At 46.3% G+C, this 14,937-nt stretch overlaps 1 protein-coding gene across 2 annotated transcripts in view; it reads right to left on the bottom strand.

The window, feature by feature from the left end:
* The window catches only part of LOC109881965 (ephrin type-A receptor 3), a 144,367-nt gene that overhangs the window by 40,460 nt on the left and 88,970 nt on the right, over window positions 1–14,937 (bottom strand). For both annotated transcript variants that reach the window (XM_031805582.1, XM_031805583.1), the window contains exons 7-10: window positions 10,486–10,648; window positions 10,221–10,323; window positions 7,982–8,046; window positions 7,324–7,449 (exon numbers count right to left, since the gene is read on the bottom strand). In XM_031805582.1, coding sequence (XP_031661442.1) covers window positions 7,324–7,449; window positions 7,982–8,046; window positions 10,221–10,323; window positions 10,486–10,648 — 457 coding nt within the window. The remainder of the gene's footprint in view (window positions 1–7,323; window positions 7,450–7,981; window positions 8,047–10,220; window positions 10,324–10,485; window positions 10,649–14,937) is intronic.

Here is a 14,937-nt window from a genome sequence, read left to right as displayed (position 1 = left end):
AGCATAGTGAGGACATGTCCTGTATCATTCCAGCATAGTGAGGACATGTACAGTATCATTCCAGCATAGTGAGGACATGTACTGTATCATTCCAGCATAGTGAGGACATGTCCTGTATCATTCCAGCATAGTGAGGACATGTACAGTATGTTCTATCCCTCTGAGGTATGAAGCCTCTCTGGTGGTGTCACACCCTGATCTGTTTCACCTGTTCCTGTGATTGTCTACACCCCCCTCCAGGTGTCGCTTATTTTCCCCAGTGTATTTATCCCTGTGTTTCCTGTCTCTCTGTACCAGTTCATCTTGTATGTTTCCAAGTCAACCAGCGTGTTCCCATTCTCCTGCTTTTTGCGTTCTCCTTTTTCTAGTCCTCCCGGTTTTGACCCTTGCCTGTTTCTGGACTCTGTACCCGCCTGCCTGACCATTCTGCCTGCCTTGACCATGAGCCTGTCTGCCACTTTGTACATCCTGGACTCTGATCTGGTTTTGACCTGTTTGTCTGTCCACAACCATTCTTTTGCCGACCCCTTTGGATTAATAAACATAGTAAGACTCCAACCATCTGCCTCCTGTGTGATAGGTGGATAGCTTCTCTGGTGGATAGGATCACAGAACACAAAAACTCTATTAGACACGGACGAGAACTACCCTCTAGCAGCCCACTTTATCCAGCACCAACATACAGTCAATGAACTGAAATGTTCTGGGCAATAGAGAATGCAAAAAAGAGGCTAAATGGATCCACCTCCTAGATACTGTTTATCCCCATGGACGTAACAAACAACTACAGCTAAACTAGTATACTTAGCCCTTCCTAGACTGACTAGTCTATAGCCTCTTGTGTACTTTACTTGTTCTTCTGAATTATAGTATATTCACTATATTGTGCTTCTTTTTTATGGAACGTGTTTTACGCACCAGTTCACATACGGTTCTTTATGCACCAGTTCATATACTGTCCTTTATGCACCAGTTTATATACTGTCCTTTATGCACCAGTTCACATACTGTCCTTTATGCACCAGTTCATATACTGTCCTTTATGCACCAGTTCATATACTGTCCTTTATGCACAAGTTCACATACTGTCCTTTATGCACCAGTTCATATACTGTCCTTTATGCACCAGTTCATATACTGTCCTTTATGCACCAGTTCACATACTGTCCTTTAGAGAACCAGTTCATATACTGTCCTTTACGCACCAGTTCATATACTGTCCTTTACGCACCAGTTCATATACTGTCCTTTATGCACCAGTTCATATACTGTCCTTTATGCACCAGTTCACATACTGTCCTTTACGCACCAGTTCATATACTGTCCTTTATGCACCAGTTCACATACTGTCCTTTACGTACCAGTTCATATACTGTCCTTTACGCACCAGTTCACATACTGTCCTTTACACACACAACTCAGATAGATTATCCCTTTACACACCAGTTCAGATAGATTATCCCTTTACACACACAACTCAGATAGATTATCCCTTTACACAAACAACTCAGATAGATTATCCCTTTACACACACAACTCAGATAGATTATCCCTTTACACACACAACTCAGATAGATTATCCCTTTACACACACAACTCAGATAGATTATCCCTTTACACACACAACTCAGATAGATTATCCCTTTACACACACAATTCAGATAGATTATCCCTTTACACACACAACTCAGATAGATTATCCCTTTACACACACAACTCAGATAGATTATCCCTTTACGCACACAACTCAGATAGATTATCCCTTTACACACACAACTCAGATAGATTATCCCTTTACACACACAACTCAGATAGATTATCCCTTTACACACACAACTCAGATAGATTATCCCTTTACACACACAACTCAGATAGATTATCCCTTTACACACACAACTCAGATAGATTGTCCCTTTACACACACAATTCAGATAGATTATCTCTTTACACACACAACTCAGATAGATTATCCCTTTACACACACAACTCAGATAGATTATCCCTTTACACACACAATTCAGATAGATTATCCCTTTACACACACAACTCAGATAGATTATCCCTTTACACACACAATTCAGATAGATTATCCCTTTACACACACAACTCAGATAGATTATCCCTTTACGCACACAACTCAGATAGATTATCCCTTTACACACACAACTCAGATAGATTATCCCTTTACACACACAACTCAGATAGATTATCCCTTTACACACACAACTCAGATAGATTATCCCTTTACGCACTTCCTCTGTATATATACCTGTGCCTTATTTTCTATGTTGCGTGATAATGTTGTATATATGTTTTGTTGCACAATGCTGATCTGCTCCTATATGTATTCTTTTGTAAATCTTTTCTGTTAATAGTTCACTAAAGTTTACTGCGAAGGTCTGGCCGCCTACTCTTCTTCTTTCTTAGATAGTTTCACTAGGCAGGACGTTGTGGTAGAGAGACCACTTCAGCGTCAGAAGGGCAGGTCAAGCATCACTCTGATACGGCTGGTGACAGGGACTTGGCTAGAGAGGAGAGGGTGTGTGTTTGTGAAGGACAGTGACGTCACAGCTAAAACATGCCAAGCCCTCTCTCCGGGATGATAATTTCCCATAGCTGAGTTGGATCAGAGACGCGTGATCGGTACTGAGTCAGAGACACACACATGCAAGGAGGCATATCACACGTACACACACACACAAACACACACATTCAGAGGGTCAGTAGTACTGGCCTGAGATTGGGTCTGGAAGAATTTAGCAGAATAATTACAGGCTGTCTAAACAGAGCAGCACGCAGCCTGCTGGGCTATGGGAGGGGGGGTCACAGCTGGGCTGTGGTTGGCCAGTGGACAGGCTGGGAAACTACCAGCACCAGGGTCAGTATTACCCTACCCTCCATCAACTCCTCTGATAAGCAGGGGAAGTGATTTGATTAATGAAACAAACTCTCTCTGCTTTCTTAGGCTTTGATGTCTGCAGGTCATCTGTAAAGGTGATGCCTTGTGTTTTAAAACAACCATCCTGAGAGAGTCTTTCAGATCTACTGCAGGGTGTCAAGTACACGAGGGCGTCCAATCCGGCTCCCGGGTGGTTTGCATCGTTTAAAAAAAACTATATACACTACCGTTCAAAAGTTTGGGGTCACTTAGAAATGTCCTTGTTTTTGAAAGAAAAGCAAATTTTTTGTCCATTAAAATAACATCAAATTGATCAGAAAGTCTACAGTGTAGACATTATTAATGTTGTAAATGACTATTGTAGCTGGAAACGGCTGATTTTTAATGGAATATCTACATAGGTGTACAAAGGCCCATTATCAGCAACCGTCACTCCTGTGTTCCAATGGCATGTTGTGTTAGCTAATCCAAATGTATTATTAAGGCTAATTGATCATTTGAAAACCCTTTTGCAATTATTTTAGCACAACTGAAAACTGTTGTTCTGCTTAAAGAAGCAATAAAACTGGCCTTCTTTAGACTAGTTGGGTATCTGGAGCATCAGCATTTGTGGGTTCAATTACAGGCTCAAAATGGCCAAAGACTTTTCTTCTGAAACTCATCAGTCTATTCTTGTTCTGAGAAATGAAGGCTATTGCATGCGAGAAATTGCCAAGAGACTGAAGATCTCGTCCAACGCTGTGTACTACTCCCTTCACATAACAGCGCAAACTGGCTCTAACCAGAATAGAAAGAGGAGTGGGAGTCCCCGGTGCACACCTGAGCAAGAGGACAAGTACATTAGAGTGCCTAGTTTGAGAAACAGATGCCTCGCAAGTCCTCAACTGGCAGCTTCATAAAATAGTACCTGCAAAACACCAGTCTGAACGTCAACAGTGAAAAGGCGACTCCGGGATGCTGACCTTCTAGGTAGAGTTGCAAAGAAAAAGCCATATCTCAGATTAACCAATAAAATTAAAAGATTAAGATGGGGAAAATAACACAGACACTGGACAGAGGAACTCTGCATAGAAGGCCAGCATCCCGGAATCGCCTCTTCACTGTTGGCTGAAAAGTTGCTTCCTTCTCCTCTGACAATGTTCCCCAACTCTGAGGATTGTTTTTTCCAGCAGGACAATGCTCCATTCCACACAGCCAGGTCAATCAAGGTGTGGATGGAGGACCACCAGATCAAGACCGTGTCATGGCCAGCCCAATCTCCAGACCTGAACCCCATTGAAAACTACTGGAATGTGATCAAGAGGAAGATGGATGGTCACAAGCCATCAAACAAAGCTGAGATGCTTGACTTTTTGCACCAGGAGTGGCATAAAGTCACCCAACATCAATAATTTTTTATTTGACCTTTATTTAACTAAGCAATTCAGTTAAGAACAAATTCTTATTTTCAATGACGGCCTATGAATAGTGGGTTAACTGCCTTGTTCAGGGGCCGAAAATCAGATTTTTACCTTGTCAGCTCGGGGATTCAATCTTGCAACCTTTCAGTTGCTAGTCCAATGCTCTAACCACTAGGCTACCTGTCGCCCCCCACTTTGTCAATGTGAAAGACTGGTGCTAAGAGGCATGAAAGCTGTGATTGAAAATCAGGGTTATTCCACCAAATATTGGTTTCTCAACTCTTCCCAAGTTAAAACATTATAATTGTGTTGTTTAAAAATGAATATGATCTTATTTTCTTTGCATTATTTGAAGTCTGACAACACTGCATATTTTGTGTTATTTTGACCAGTGGTCATTTTCTGCTAATAAATGCTCTCAATTACAATATTTTTATTTAGAATTTGGGAGAAATGTTGCCAGTAGTTTATATAATAAAACAAAAATATGAATCTTACCCAAACACATACCTATAACTACTAAAACCAGAGACCATTTTGCAGTGGTCTCTTACCTTTTTCCAGAGCTGTATAGTGCATTTCAGAAAGTATTCAGACCCCTTGACTTTTTTCACATTTTACAGCCTTATTCTAAAATGGATTCAATAGTTCCCCCCCATCAACCTACACACAATACCCCATACCCCATAATGACAACATGAAAACAAGTTTTTAGACATTTTTGCTAATTTCTTACAAATAAAAAACTGAAATACCTTATTTACATAAGCATTCAGATCTCAAGGACGCTCAATGAAAACAGGATGCACCTGAGCTCAATTTCAAGTCTCATAGCAAAGTCTGAATACTTAGGTAAATGTGATATTTCAGTTTGACTTTTTAAAAATATATTTGCAGCTTTTGCTTTTTCATTATGGGGTGTGTAGATTGATGAGGGGGAAAAACAATTGAATCCATTTTAGGACAATTTTTTGCACATTTTGACAGCAAGGAAATATAACACATTTTCAGTGCAGCCCTCTGGACCTTGCTGAAGACCAAATGCGCCCCCCGGGGCAAAATTTGTTTGACACCCCTGATCTACAGGAACAGCTAAACTCTAGAGGGAGTGTATACTGCATTCTACTCTGTAAGTGCAGGTCCTGTAGAGTGAGGTCTGTATGATGGCTTTACAGCCAGAGGGACTTAGGAGACTAACATGCTGCTGTGTGTGTGTGTGTGTGTGTGTGTGTGTGTGTGTGTGTGTGTGTGTGTGTGTGTGTGTGTGTGTGTGTGTGTGTGTGTGTGTGTGTGTGTGTGTGTGTGTGTGTGTGTGTGTGTGTGTGTGTGTGCTCTCCCACTGCCTGCTATTCCCATGAATCACAATGCATTAACTTCATGTCTACACTCCTGCTGAAGACATCAGGGGAGAGGGAACAGGAGAGAGAGGAGAGGTGGAGAAAGGAGAGAGAGGAGAGGTAGAGAGAGGAGAGGTGGAGAAGGGAGAGAGAGGAGAGGTGGAGAAAGGAGAGGTGGAGAAAGGAGAGAGAGAGGAGAGAGAGGAGAGGTGGAGAGAGAGAGGGGAGAGAGAGAGGAGAGAGAGATGAGAGAGGAGAGAGAGAGGAGAGAGAGGGGAGAGAGAGAGGAGAGAGAGAGGAGAGAGAGGAGAGAGTAGAGAGAGAGGAGAGAGGAGAGAGAGAGGAGAGAGAGAGGAGAGAGAGGAGAGAGAGAGGAGAGAGATGAGAGAGAGGAGAGAGAGGAGAGAGAGGAGAGAGAGGAGAGAGAGAGGAGAGAGAGAGGAGAGAGAGGAGAGGTGGAAGAAAGGAGAGAGAGGAGAGGTGGAGAAAGGAGAGAGGAGAGAGAGGAGAGGAGGAGAAAGGAGAGAGAGAGGAGAGAGAGGAGAGGTGGAGAAAGGAGAGAGAGGAGAGAGAGGATAGGTGGAGAAAGGAGAGAGAGAGGAGAGAGAGAGGAGAGAGAGAGGAGAGAGAGGAGAGGTGGAGAAAGGAGAGAGAGGAAAGAGAGAGAGGAGGAGAGAGAGAGGAGAGAGAGGTAGAGAGGAGAAAGGAGAGAGATAAGAAGAGAAAGGAGAGAGAGAGGTAGAGAGGAGAAAGGAGAGAGAGATAAGAAGAGAAAGGAGAGAGAGAGGTCGAGAGGAAGCTGTGGGGGGGTGTAAAATATATCCCATCTGGAGGTGCGGTACTTTTACCCATAGTCCTCTGCTCCAGCAGCATGCACTCTATTAAATGCAGTGAGGCAGGGAGGACTTCTTCCGTCTCCCTCTCTACATCCCCTTTCTCTATCCATCAATCCCTATCACTACCTCCACTCCCCTTCCGACCATCTCTCAATCCAACCCTTTATCCATATCACCTTTTCCTCCCGCCCATCCCTCAGTCTTCTTCCCTTCCTCCCTCCCTTCCCTGCCTTTTCCTCCCACCCCACCCCTCACTCTTCTTCCTTTCCTCCCGCCCATCCCTTCCTCCCTCCCTTCCCTGCCTTTTCCTCCCGCCCATCCCTCACTCTTCTTCCCTTCCTCCCGCCCGCCCAATCCCTCACTCTTCTTCCTTCCTCCCGCCCATCCCTCACTCTTCTTCCCTTCCTCCCGCCCATCCCTCACTCTTCTTCCCTTCCTCCGCCCATCCCTCACTCTTCTTCCCTTCCTCCCGCCCATCCCTCACTCTTCTTCCCTTCCTCCCTCCCTTCCCTGCCTTTCCCTCTCTCCCTCCGTAGCAGGAGAGGAGTAAAATGAAGCTCTCCAGCTGAGGTGTTAAATGAATCTCATTCTCACCACATTCAGAACAAACACACTTCACTCTCAAATAGCTCCTCTTTGTGCCTCTGAATGCCAATGTATGTGACGTATATTTGGGATTGCTGTGAATTTAATGTGGGACATTTTGTTCAAGATGTCTTACTGTAGGTAACCATATCTGAATGCTATGTGTTATTGACATGTTTGGGATTTAAAAATACATTTGATTGATATATGTGTGTGTGTGTGTGTGTGTGTGTCCAGGTTTGTGTGTGTGATGTCTCTTGTCTCACCTGCTCCCACCACCTTGTCGATGGCGATACAGGAAGCATCCAGCTCCTTGGCAAACTCATGGACGGCCTGACTGGGGTCTTCATAGGTGTGAGGGTCTACGTAGGTCCTTATTCCTGGCAGACGCACTGAGGAGGGAGAGGGAGAGAGTTGGCAATTGTTTCATTGGGAGAACCAGAAGGTGTGTGTGTATGTGTGTGTGTGTGTGTGTGTGTGTGTGTGTGTGTGTGTGTGTGTGTGTGTGTGTGTGTGTGTGTGTGTGTGTGTGTGTGTGTGTGTGTGTGTGTGTGTGTGTGTGTGGTTTTAGAATGTGTTAGCTATAGGAATAGGCAGTGGAGACTAGAGACTTTGGCTGGGTCACAAAACACATTACATCATGTGACATGTATGGATGACTCACCCATCAATAAGGCCAGTCAATGGTTCATATGTAAGAACAACACTAGGTTGGTTTATGAGTGTGGCCAGCCCCAATGAAAACACGTTTCTGTTCAAATAAACCCCAATCAGGAGATGGATTATACTGTACACAAACATCCTGGCCCTGTACCTAACTAACGCTGAGGTGGGGGTATAACGACTCAATGTATTTTAGAAGAACCATTGACAGACAAGAGACAGAGAAAGAGACAGACAGGGAGGGGAGAGAGGTGAACTTACGGTGACCGTTGCCAAAGTGCAGTCTCTTTTCATCAGGCTGTTTAGACTTGCTGTAGCCACAGAACCTGTCAGTCACAATGATAGAGATTAAGGTCACACCTTTACCCATCAGCCTTCACTCCCCCCTTTCCCTTGCCTTACATCTGAGGGCATAGCACATTGTGTGTGTGTGTGTGTGTGTGTGTGTGTGTGTGTGTGTGTGTGTGTGTGTGTGTGTGTGTGTGTGTGTGTGTGTGTGCAGAGGGGAGCAGTAGTCAGTCCAGTCTACGATGGTGTGTTTTTCTTTGCTGTGAGCCAGAACAGGATCTGTTGGACTAGTAATGAGCCTGAGAGTTCTACTCTCACTACAGCACTGACTGCCAACATCAACCCCACACGCAGGCACACACACACACCTCTCACATCGGGGCTGTTACACCACACACACACCTCTCACATCGGGGCTGTTACACCACACACACACACCTCTCACATCGGGGCTGTTACACCACACACACACACACACACCTCTCACATCGGGGCTGTTACACCACATACACACACACCTCTCACATCGGGGCTGTTACACCACACCACACACACACACACCTCTCACATCGGGGATGTTACACCACACACACACACACCTCTCACATCGGGGCTGTTACACCACACACACACACCTCTCACATCGGGGCTGTTACACCACACACACACACCTCTCACATCGGGGCTGTTACACCACACAATACACCTCTCACGTCGGGGCTGTTACACCACACACACACACCTCTCACATCGGGGCTGTTACACCACACACACACCTCTCACATCGGGGCTGTTACACCACACAGACACCTCTCACATCGGGGCTGTTACACCCACACACACACCTCTCACATCGGGGCTGTTACACCACACACACACACCTCTCACATCGGGGCTGTTACACCACATACACACACCTCTCACATCGGGGCTGTTACACCACACACACACACCCTCTCACATCGGGGCTGTTACACCACACACACACACACCTCTCACATCGGGGCTGTTACACCACACACACACCTCTCACATCGGGGCTGTACACCACACACACACACCTCTCACATCGGGGCTGTTACACCACACACACACCTCTCACATCGGGGCTGTTACACCACACACACACACCTCTCACATCGGGGGCTGTTACACCACACACACACCTCTCACATCGGGGCTGTTACACCACACACACACCTCTCACATCGGGGCTGTTACACCACACACACACCTCTCACATCGGGGCTGTTACACACACACACAACCTCTCACATCGGGGCTGTTACACCACACACACACACCTCTCACATCGGGGCTGTTACACCACACACACACCTCACATCGGGGCTGTTACACCCACACACACACCTCTCACATCGGGGCTGTTACACCACACACACACACCTCTCACATCGGGGCTGTTACACACCACACACACACCTCTCACATCGGGGCTGTTACACCACACACACACACCTCTCACATCGGGGCTGTTACACCACACACAACAACAAAAAAGCAACAGGAGCATGCTGTATAGACCAGGGATCATCATGCTGTATAGACCAGGGATCATCATGCTGTATAGACCAGGATCATCATGCTGTATAGACCAGGGATCATCATGCTGTATAGACCAGGGATCATCATGCTGTATAGACCAGGGATCATCATGCTGTATAGACCAGGGATCATCATGCTGTATAGACCAGGGATCATCATGCTGTATAGACCAGGGATCATCATGCTGTATAGACCAGGGATCATCATGCTGTATAGACCAGGGATCATCATCTAGATTCAGCCCGCGGGATGGTTTTTCTTGAGCAGATGGTCGGGGGCCGGAACATAATTATAAATAATATGTGGACTGGCAAATTTACCACAAGAAGCCCAAACAGGTACAATATTTGACTGAAATATAATAGTTTCAAACCGTGCTTACATTTGTATACAATCACATATCTCTCTACAATAAAAGAACAATAAAAGAAAACTTTGAGGGGGGTAAATCTAATCCCTCCTGGGCCGCCAGTTGGGGAACCCTGGTATGGGTGTATTACTTAGCATTAGTAGGGATGGGATCTAGCCTTCCCACAGCATCCTCACAGTACAGTATGTCTCTGCATGTGTAGGCCGACCCCCCGGGTAGAAAGAGACATGTATTTGGAGCTGACAATGTTTTGTGCATTGTGATTGGTGTACAGACCTGCCAATCACCACGTAGAGGAGGATGGAGAGCAAAATAATGGCTACAGAGGAAGAGATGGCTATCAACACCACCTGACTACTCTCACTGGAGATAGAGAACGCTGAGTGGGAGGAGAGAGAAACCAGAGAACAAGGGAGGAGAGATAAATGTTAGCATATACAAGCACAGGTCAATGACATCCTTCACTAGGTGTTGAATTACAAAATCCAGTATTTAGACTCTTCAACGGTATATAATATGGTGGGATCAGATCTGTACTTACAGTCAGGGCTTGTCTCAAACTCAAAGCTCCTGCTGCTGGCTCCGTAGCCTGCTGCAGTCCTGGCCCTGATCTGGAGCAGGTAGGAGGTGTCTGCCTTTAGACCGCCCAACGTCACGTTACAACCCTTAGAGCGCAGGATGGTGTAGCTGGTCTCCTGCTCCTGCTACAGCAGGCGAGAGTGAGGAAGGAGCGATGGAGAGAGGGAGGGAGAGAGAGAGAGAGAGAGAGAGAGAGAGAGAGAGAGAGAGAGAGAGAGAGAGAGAGAGAGAGAGAGAGAGAGAGAGAGAGAGAGAGGAAAAGACAGAGGTTACTATCAGTCCATGGAGGAATGTGTATAATAATGTATACAGGCATCTGTGTACTGAGACTGTTGACACATCGGCTCACCCATCAGGGACAGGTCAGTACCAAGGGAAGAAAATGTTTGTTTGCAATCAGGTGTACACTATAGAGCTCGGCCACAACACACACAAGCATGCAGGCACACACACACACACACAACCCAGCATGGTGAATTACAACCTTAATATTTTGCATCTCTACAGATCTTAGTGCCGCCTTGATCCTCCACCAGCCTAACAGAACTAGATTTACTGTTTCGGGTCTACGTTCAGCCCATTGTTTCCAGATGTCGGGGACGGTACAGGAGGTAGAGAGGAGGGATTCACAGAGATGTATAGGATTCCCTGAGAGTCCAAGCCTTAAAGCTTATGTTGGCTGTCGTACCAACCCTGTCCTCATTGAGCCAGAGAGAGGTACCAACACTGTCCTCATTAAGCCAGAGAGAGGTACCAACCCTGTCCTCATTGAGCCAGAGAGAGGTACCAACCTGTCCTCATTAAGCCAGAGAGAGGTACCAACCCTGTCCTCATTAAGCCAGAGAGAGGTACCAACCCTGTCCTCATTGAGCCAGAGAGAGGTACCAACCCTGTCCTCATTGAGCCAGAGAGAGGTACCAACCCTGTCCTCATTGAGCCAGAGAGAGGTACCAACCCTGTCCTCATTGAGCCAGAGAGAGGTACCAACCCTGTCCTATTAAGCCAGAGAGAGGTACCAACCCTGTCCTCATTAAGCCAGAGAGAGGTACCAACCCTGTCCTCATTGAGCCAGAGAGAGGTACCAACCCTGTCCTCATTGAGCCAGAGAGAGGTACCAACCCTGTCCTCATTGAGCCAGAGAGAGGTACCAACCCTGTGTGTGTGTGTGTGTGTGTGTGTGTGTGTGTGTGTGTGTGTGTGTGTGTGTGTGTGTGTGTGTGTGTGTGTGTGTGTGTGTGTGTGTGTGTGTGTGTGTGTGTGTGTGTGTGTGTGTGTGTGTGTGTGTGTGTGTGTGTGTGTGTGTGTGTGTGTGTAATTGTCAAGTGTTACCAGTTACCAGAGACAGGCTATGGTTACAAATGTTGTCTCTTCCACTAATCAGTACAAAATAAAGAATAAGAGCAGACCGGACCATTCAAGCAATATAGTGAGTTGATCTTCTACAAATATACGCAACACACAGAGGCTAAGATTTGAAATGTTTTCATTTGACATTTCTTGGCTGCTCTTTAGAACAACAGCCAAGCATATTGTCCTGCTATAGACACCTCCCCTAAGAGTCTGTGGTAGATCAGAGATGACTTTCAGTATGTGATGAAGAGTGAGGTAAGAGGGTTCAGACCGTACAGCTAATATTCTCTGATTAGTGCATCCTCTCTGTCCAGTGCACCTGGATGTAGAACTAATGCCATCATGCCTCATCACGACTCCCTTTCATCTAGAGAACTCTAGGCACACACGTAAACACACAAACACACACACACAAACACACACACACAAATACACACACACACACAAACATACATGCAAACACACACACACACGCACGCACAAACACACACACAAACAAACACACAAACACACACACAAACACACACACACACACAAATGCACACGCAAACACACACACACACAAACACACACACAAACACACACACGCACGTACACACAAACACACTCACACAAACGCACACACACACACACAAACGCACACACACAAATACACACACAAACACACGCACATGCACGCACGCACACAATACCCAAGCTGTAGAGCCCTCTCTAAACCAAACATCATGTCCAATAAGCTGATTCCATCTCTCTTTACAGACCCAATAACAGACTGGTGATGCGATACAGATCACACACACACACCACTCACACACAGACACACCATTTACACACACTGTGAAAACACTCACACAATTCAGAGCCACTAATGGAGTGCATCAGGGATTTATGGTGCAAGAAGCCCTTTAAAATAACTTCAGTCTTCCTGTCTGAGAAGAGAAACCAACACCCTCACCACCCCTCCTCAGGACTGCTGTGTGATACCTTTTCCATGTGCCTTGTATAATACCAGTCTTCATCAGGCAGAAATCTTTGCCAGCTCGTCACTGTTCAGTGCCCTCCACATCATGTGATCCCCTGGAAATCACACGCAGGTGTGCCCAGGCTCCTTGAACTCTAGGCTGCATTTTGCAAGCCGTGCGATTGTACCCACTCTCTTTGTATGATGTTGGTGGAATTTCTATATGTCCACCATGATCTGCTCTGACTATCTAAATAGTGCAGTCTGGAGTTCCAGCCCAAGACAAGCCCTGCGAATACTGACTGAGTGTGAGCAGAAGGAATAGAACTGATGTAAATACAGAATGCATTTCAGAAGCATTCCTTTCCATCTCAACCCCAGGATAAATAAACACTGAAATTAAAGTCCATCTGAAAGTTTCTCTCTCTTTCCAGATTAATGAGATAAAAACAGAAAAATAAATGTTTAAGTGTATTCCCACAACTCTATTTTCATCAAGTGCACTAAAAAGCCTTATCTACAACTGAGAGTCATTTAGCCTTTAGCTAGGAAGACCAAACCGTATGTCTGGAGCATGGAGAGCCGGGTGAGGGGGAGAGAGGTAACAGAGAATGGGAGAGAGGGAGAAGGAGAGTGTAGGGATGGGAATTCCCAATTTCCCAGACATGGTTGATTTATTTAACTGAGCAAGTCAGTTAAGAATATATTCTTATTTTCAATGACGATCTAGGAACAGTGGGTTAACTGCCTTGTTCAGGGGCAGAACGACAGATTTTTACCTTGTCAGCTCGGGGATTCGATCTTGCAACCTTTTGGTTACTAGTCCAACGCTAGCTACCAATATCACCCCTTAGCTTAGTCAGTTAGCCTTTCATACATACTGACCACATTTTCCTGTTCTACACACCACCAGGCCAGTATCCAATAGAAGTCTATATCTAGGTTAAGGGACGCAGCATGGCTACTGTACCTAGTCGACTGAGGCTGAGTGTGTGTTACACACCTCAAAAACTGTTTGTTTCTGTTTAAGTAACTAACCTTACACAACAACATCAGTACAAGCTGTAAACAGGCTGATTGACTGAGCTGCTAGAAACTCTAGCTGGGCCCCTTCAGGCCTCTTTAGAGCTCTTTAGGCAGTGAGTGAATCGCTGAGTGAATCCCTGGGAGTCTTGTGATCAGATTGGGTCCCCACTGCTGGGCATAGAGGCCCTCAGTCACCGTCAGTCAGGCCTGATCTAGAGGTCCTGTGCCTGGGTATGGCACCAGCCTACCCTGCCTGTCCACTGTGTCTCCCTGGGTGTCCCAGCCCTGGCCGTTCCACTTGGAGGAGCCTATTGTCCTGGGGGTTAGGAGGCCCCAGTCATGCCTGCAGCAGCTAGAGCCCCTCGGATGGTGGAGCGGATCAAGGGCGACAGCTCAGCTATTCCTGTGCCAAGCTGAGAGTGCTGAGAAAGGTCACACAGGAAAGTGGAAGGAAACAGACCTTATAGAGCCAGACCTCATATCAGTTTAGTGTTTGTCCTTTTGATGGTTGAGGTTAGGATGTGGGGTAAGGTGATCTGATCCTAGACCTGTGTTTTCCCAAGAGAGAGGAGGAGGGCAGCATTCTGCCTGCTAATCAGAGGATTAGGGGCCACCGGGGACTGAGATCTAAGCCTGACTGATCACACAGACAGAGAGAGAGAGAGAGAGAGAGAGAGTGTGTGAGAGAGAGAGAGGGGTGGAGGGAGATAAAGAGAGAGAGGGGGAGGGAGAGAGAGAGAGAGACAGAGAGAGAGACAGAGAGAGAGCGAAAGAGAGCGAGAGAGAGAGACAGAGAGAGAGAGAGAGACAGAGAGAGAGAGAGAGAGAGAGAGAGAGAGAGAGAGAGATACATTAACCTGGAGAAGAGCCCCACAAGCAGCTGGTCCTGGGCTCAGAGAAAGAGAGGGAGAGAGACAGAGAGAGAGAGCGAGAGAGAGAGAGAGAGAGAGAGAGAGAGAGAGAGAGAGAGATAGAGAGAGAGGGGAGGGGGTAGAGAGAGAGAGAGAGAGAGAGAGAGAGAGAGGGGGGGGGGGAGACAGAGAGAGGGGAGAGAGAGAGATAGCGAGAGAGAGAGGG

The sequence above is a fragment of the Oncorhynchus kisutch genome, linkage group LG26 (assembly GCF_002021735.2).
Source record: "Oncorhynchus kisutch isolate 150728-3 linkage group LG26, Okis_V2, whole genome shotgun sequence".
NCBI classification, from domain to species: Eukaryota; Metazoa; Chordata; class Actinopteri; order Salmoniformes; family Salmonidae; genus Oncorhynchus; species Oncorhynchus kisutch.
The sequence above is the reverse complement of the archived record's forward strand: the minus strand, read 5'-3'. Positions and strand labels throughout refer to the sequence as shown.